This window comes from Arachis ipaensis, chromosome B7 (genome assembly GCF_059453495.1).
Source record: "Arachis ipaensis isolate K30076 ecotype BB chromosome B7, ASM5945349v1, whole genome shotgun sequence".
Lineage (NCBI taxonomy): Eukaryota > Viridiplantae > Streptophyta > Magnoliopsida > Fabales > Fabaceae > Arachis > Arachis ipaensis.
Genome location: NC_142442.1, coordinates 82522880 through 82529496, shown reverse-complemented (window position 1 = coordinate 82529496; position 6617 = coordinate 82522880). Strand labels below are relative to the sequence as shown.

The 6617-nt window shown below is 35.8% G+C and overlaps 1 protein-coding gene across 1 annotated transcript; it reads right to left on the bottom strand.

Annotated features, from left to right (window-relative positions):
* Positions 1-647: 647 nt before the first annotated feature.
* LOC148553178 (uncharacterized) lies at positions 648-1463 on the bottom strand. The gene is made up of 2 exons (XM_088494780.1): positions 1275-1463; positions 648-1193 (listed from the first exon to the last, which is right to left on the bottom strand). The coding sequence occupies exons 1-2, from the start codon at positions 1461-1463 to the stop codon at positions 648-650; spliced, it is 735 nt and encodes a 244-aa protein (XP_088350906.1).
* Between the last annotated feature and the right edge of the window lie 5154 nt (positions 1464-6617).

Here is a 6617-nt window from a genome sequence, read left to right as displayed (position 1 = left end):
GCTTCAATGCTTGAAAACTCTTTTCACACTCCGAAGTCCAAACAAAAGGCGTATCCTTCCTAGTCAACTTAGTTAAAGGTAAGGCAAGTTGTGAAAATTCCTTAATGAATCTTCGGTAATACTCCGCCAAACCTAGAAAACTCCGGAACTCTGTCACTGAAGTTGGTCGCTCCCAATTCATCACTGCTTCCACCTTAGCAGGATCCACAGCTATTCCTTGCTTACTCACCACGTGACCGAGAAACTTCACCTCACTTTTCCAGAATTCGCATTTAGATAACTTAGCATATAACTTCCTGTTTCTCAGAATTTGCAACACAGTTTGTAAGTGATCAACATACTCCTCCTCAATCTTAGAGTAAATGAGAATATCATCAATAAAGACAATAACAAACTTGTCCAGGTACGGCCGAAAAATCCTGTTCATATAATCCATGAATACTACCGGAGCACAGGTTAATCCAAAAGACATCACCGTATACTCATAATGACCATAACGCGTCCTGAAAGCGGTTTTCGGAATATCTTCATCTCTGACTCTTATCTATTTTAAACCTAACATTACTTCAAACTGATCTATCCTTCTAAGTTAATCATCGACTTGGGCTTTACGATTATCAACACGTGTCATATATTACGAATGAATATCACATATTAATGATATGCAAGGAAGTTCGAAATTCAACTGCTAGTTTATGGTTACCTCGGGTCTGAGAATCGGATTCGGATGCATTCTGGCGTTTCCTGTGTGGACAGTCTCGAGCCATATGCCCCGGCTTCCCACACTTGTAACATACATATAGCCCGGCCCTATGCGGCCCATCTGGAGCAGTCTCTCCATAGCCTTCCTGTAGCATCACCCGCTTTATGGAATAATCTTCTGCGAATTGACTCTGCTTGACTAATTCAGTGAAATTCGTTAACCTTTGCGGATACACGTAGTTAAAAATGTCTCTCTTAAGTTCTTTCTCATATTGAGCACACATCCACTCCTCATAGTCGGTTGGATTTCCTTGACAAACTTTTGAGAAACAGCACAGGTTGTCGAATTCACGGGTATAGTCAGCAATGGACATATTCCTTTGCTTTAGCTGCATTAACTCCAACTCCTTTGCAGTGCGAAGTGCATACAAGAAATATTTCCCACAAAATTCTATTTTGAATATATTCCAAGGGATATCAGTTAACTCCATCTACAAAGTATGATATAACTCCTACCACCATTTTTGAGCATCTCCCTCCAACATGTAGGTCACTATTTCCACTAATTGTACTTCAGGAACGTGCTGAGTGTACAAAAACCTCTCCACATCTCGAAACCATCGATCAGCCTCCAATGCATTGGCATTTCCATTAAATTGAGGTGGACCACTCTTGTGGAAATCAGTAAGTGTCATAGACCTGTAGTATTGACCTACATTGCTTGTACCAGCATCCGAGCTTCCATCTCGAGGTCCTTGCATCGGTTCGGTCCTAAGAATTTCCCTCTGAGTACCTCGCTCGAAGATTGGTAAACCACTATTTTATGGTATATTTTGGATTGAATTGAGTAGATTTTGTCAACTATTCTCACACTTATTCATGTAAATTGCATACTTTTGTGATTCCTTCCTAATTTGTGCTTAAGAATGCAAACATGCTTCCTAGGCCTTAAAAATTCTAATTCTTAATCCTCTCTTATTACCATTCGATGCCGTGATGTGTTTGTTGAGTGATCTCAGGTTTATAGGGCAGAAATGACTTAGAGGATGGAAAGGAAGCATGCAAAAGTGGAAGGAACACAAAGAATCACTACAAGAAAATGGAATATTTGTAACAAAAACTTTGTATCAAATTTAAAGTTGTTACAAAAAAAAATTTTGTAATAATAATTGGTGATTGTTACAGAAGAATAATGTTTTGTAATAACATTACAAGTTGTTACAAAACATGCTAATATTTTGTAACAACCCGATTTTGTTTCTTACAAATTTTGTTAGTTTTTGTAACGAACTGTTGTTCTGTTACATATTTTGTAACAAAGATAAAGGCGTTGCAAAAATTTAAAATATTTTGTAACAAAATATTTTTTTGTTTCAAAACCTTCAATTATTTTGTAACAAAAAATTAATTTGTCACAAAATTCAACATTGTTTGTAACAAGTTACTTAGTTTGTCACAAAATGTAAGTATATTTTATAACAAAAAAATTATTTCAAAATGTTAAACAATTTGAGAGTAAAAAAATTTGTTTATATAATTTTTGTGTAACTTTTTATAATTGGTTATTTCATATGATTTGAAATTAAAATTTAGTAATGGAAGTATTGTATAATTTAATCTAAATAATTTTTTATTATGAATAAATTATAGTTTATTTTATTAAATTGTGCTCTAAGAGATTAATTTATTTGGAATGATTAAATTGATTTTTATAAATACTTTAAGTTTAAGTTAATTAATGTTTATGTACAATTTTTATTATAATTAGTTGTTTTATATAAATTGAAATTAAAATTTTGGTAATAAAAAAATAATAAAAAATTATATTTTATAAAATGTGATTAATATGTTTATTTTATAATTTAAATTAAAAATAATTATTTAAACTCATTGATGTATTGATGAATAAAATTTTATATATTTTAAAAATAATCTTTACAGTATTAAATTTAAATTTTAAATTATTTATTTATTTTAAAAATTTTATAAAATTATTATATTATTTATATATATTTTATCCTAAATTTAAAATTCCTAAATTAAAACCTAAATTGTAACCTAATTTCATAAAACTATGAAAGGAAAGAAAGAAAGGGGGCGGGGGGGCTCGAGGGGGGACCGAATCAGAAAATGAGGTAGCCGCGAGGGAAGAAGGAGGGGGAAGAGGGAGACGGCGCGGTGTGCATCACTGCCACTAGAGCCACCGTCGAATCACCATGGGGGAGAAGGAGAGAGAAGCCAAACCGCAAAGAGAGAGAGATCGACGGAGTCGTTCACGCCGTTCGTCCTCATTGCTGCCATGCGTTGCCGCCGCCGCCGTTAGTTTTGCTACCGTTGAGCTCGAAGGAGAAAGGGAGAGCGACGCTGACAGAGAGATTGACGGAAGCCAGTTAAGCGCCTAAGAGAAGGGAAGCCGATTCTGTCACCGCTGCCGCACCCAATTGCCGTCAGTCGAGCTTACTGTCGTTGGAGGTGAATCGATGTCGCGTCCTTGCGGCCAAAGCCACTAGCGCCACTACTACTACTCAAATTCCGCTTCTCTTCCATTAGGGTTTGCTATCTCAGCAGCACTTTTGAAGCTAGTGCCGGTTCTGTCAGGGGTTCCTGCCATGAATGCCACCACCAGAGGAGAAGAGGAAGAACGACGGGAAAGGAAGAGAGTCATTTGCGGCCGACGCTGCTGCCTCACCACCATTTCTTCCTGTCCCCTTTCCCCTGTTCTGATTCTACATTCCCAGGTCATTTACTGCTTAGTTAGATATGCATGTTGTAGTGGATTCTAGGTTGTTAGGTAGGCTGAACATAGTTTGTAGAGGAATTAGGTCTAGGAAAATTTGCTGTTTTGAATGTGTTTGGAATAAATTTTTGTTAATTATTTGTTGAATGATCATGAATGTTGTTTGAATTTTTGTGAATCTGTGATTAGATGATAATGATTTTCTTCTTTTCTGAAGCGAATTGTGAACTGCTGCTGTTATGTGAATTTAGTTTGTGCAATGATGATTGATGGGTGGAAAAACGATTCCACACAAACTCACCGGCAAGTATACCACGTCGCATCAAGTAGTAATAACTCACAAGAGTGAGGTCGATCCCACAGGGATTGATGGATTGAGCAATTTTAGTTAGGTGATAAATGTAGTAAAGCGAATATTTGAAGATTTGAGTGATTTTGATTGACTGAAGCTAAATTGCAAGCAAATAAAGGTGTAGAAGATAAATTGAGCAGAATAATAAAGTGCAGAAGAGGTAAATTACAAGTAACTTAAAGAACAAGAAAGTAAAAGACCTGAAACTTAAATTGCAAGAAAAGTAAATTGCAGAAACTTAAAGTACAAGAAATGTAAATTTGCTGAATCTAAATTGCTAAGAAATGTAAATTGCTTGAAGAGTAAAAGAGATTTGGGTACTGGGATTCAGAATTCAACAAGAAAATGTAAATTAAAGAAGATCAGAAAGCTGTGAGATGAAGGAATTCAGCTCAGCAGCCAAACAAAAATGTAAAATTGCTTGACGAATCAAAACAGCAAGAAAACCTAAATCACTTATGAAATCCTAAAGAGAACTTGAAGATTGAAGAAGAGAAATGAGATTAGAAACAAAATCTAGATCTCAATTACTCTCTTGATCAAGCAGAAAAGTAATTGCAGAAGAAATGAAAAAGAAAACAATAAATGAAACTTAGATCCAATTCTCCAATTCCCAAAACTATATGAAAGAAAAGCAAAGATGATTCTCAGATCCAGATTCAATGGAATTCTTCAATCTCAATTCAAAAACCCAAAGTAGAATTTGTAGAAGAAGAAAATGAAAACAAAAAACTAAACTCAGATCCAATTCTTAGAAAAATTGAAAAGAAGAGTGAAAGATGATTCTCAGATTTAGAATCAATGGAGCTCTTCAATCTCAATTCCAATTCCAAGAACAGAAAGTAAAAGTTGCAGAAGAAAGAAAAATGCAGAAAGAAAACTATATCCAAATTCCCCAATCCCAAATGAAAATTCCAAAGTGAAAACTAAAAATGAGCTAAAGGTAAAACTAAAAATGATAAAAAAAGGTCCTTTACAAATCAAACTTAATCCTATTTATACACTTTCTATTTTGATCTTCAAAGCTTGGAGTTGGCCTTTTGGTTTTTGGATTTGAAGAGAGATAGGTCCGGTTGGCCTTGGTTCAATTTAGTTGGAGGCATGGGTCAGCTCCCAGGGGAGCGCTCCATTTGGTATAGTGAACGTTACATTCACTTAGCCTTGGTGAGATAAGCCTCCTTGTCCATAGCGTTCACTAAGTGAACGTTTCGCTCACTCTTTGAGCACTACATTCATTTGCTTCCCTGGGTGAGCGTTGCTTTCCTTGGCTAGCTCTTCATGAGAGGCACGAAAATGTTGAAGAAAGGGAGCGCTACGTTTGAATTTGTGAGCGCTCCTTCCTTGGCTAGCTTTGAACCCAGCTATCCTTGGCCAAGAGAGCATGAGAAAGGTAGCAACAGGGAGCGTTACGCTCGAATTTTTGAGCGCTACTCCCCCTTGTCTTTATGCGCCCAGCTTTCCTCTTGGTTCCCCCCTTCGAGCCTTCGCCAGCGCATGTTTGGTGTGTGCTGCTTGGTTCCTCTCTTGGGCGCTCCATTGCAATTCTTGAGCGCTACTCCTTGTTGTGCCTTGCCTTGCTTGGTTAGCTCCTGGGGTCACAATAAAGGTAGCAATAATGAACATAGCGTTCACTCTTTAGAACACTACCTTTGCTTCCTTGGTTGAGCGCAACGCTTTAATGTCATAGGCCACGCTTTTGAAAGCGTGGCCTAAGGTCCAAAGCGTGCTCCAACTTCAAGAGCATGCCAAAAATTCCTCTTTCTATCACTTCTTCACCTACAAGCAACCAAACAACTAATCAAAGTCCCACCAAAATAACCAGATCTTTGCATCTTTTAATTAATCAATTAATTCTAGCATAAAACCTATGATTTTATGTAAAATGAATGATGTTTGATTGATTCAAGATAATCATGAAAATCCACTCCAATTACTTACTTATTGTGCAAGAAAATGCATAAAACCTAATGAAACTAATGAAAAATGCTTGTAAAATTAGTATAAGATGACTTGTCATCAATGATGATGAATTTAGATTGTGCACTCAAGTTGTTTGTTACTTATTTCATATGGATGTGCTATTGTATTCATATAGATATTGATTTGATTGAGTGAATTTGAGAAATATGCTAAATTGCTACTGAAATTCTGCCGAAATTTGTTTAAATCTGTTTCACTATTAGTTTTTCATTTAAGTTAAACACTGAAATTGAGAATTGAGACGTGTAAGTGCTCTGATTAGTGCTCTAATTGTCCAAGCATATCCTAGTACAAAAAGCACCACAGACATATGTCCTAAGGTCCAAGCTATTGGTGTCTAGCCTTATTATTTGTTTCTTTGCCATTTCTTGGCTTTTCTTTTCTTTTTCTTTCTTACTTTGCTTCATGTTCCAGGGAATTTCATTTATAAAAGGTTTTATGACAACAACCAAGTTCACACTACAAAGAACATTCTATTATGCAGCATTTATTGTTGAGCTTATCATCTTAATCAAACAATTACCACCACAAATCTTTATTCTAATTCCTACAACATTGGACAATCACTTTCTTTTTCAAACATTTTCTCTTATTGATGCAAAAAGGGAGACAAAACATGAATTTAAAGCAGATGAGTGATAACAAGTATAATGCAAATCCTAACAAGAAAACTACTCAAGATATGAAAATGCAGAACATAAAACATTTGGAGGCATATCATGTTTCAGATATGCATCATCCTTATTTAGTTAAAACTATAAAAAGAACTCCACCACCTCTAGTTGTCGTGCTCTTTTCCTTTGCTGCTTTCTCCTTTCTTCTTCTTCTTTCTTTCTTCGGGTTCTT

Excerpts from the sequence above, each read along its gene's own strand:
- LOC148553178 (XM_088494780.1), bottom strand. The coding sequence starts at position 1,463 with ATGCAAGGACCTCGAGATGGAAGCTCGGATGCTGGTACAAGCAATGTA. Across the intron at positions 1,194-1,274 it reads ACACTCAGCACGTTCCTGAA|ATGGAGTTAACTGATATCCC; the intron begins GTACAATTAGTG and ends CATACTTTGTAG.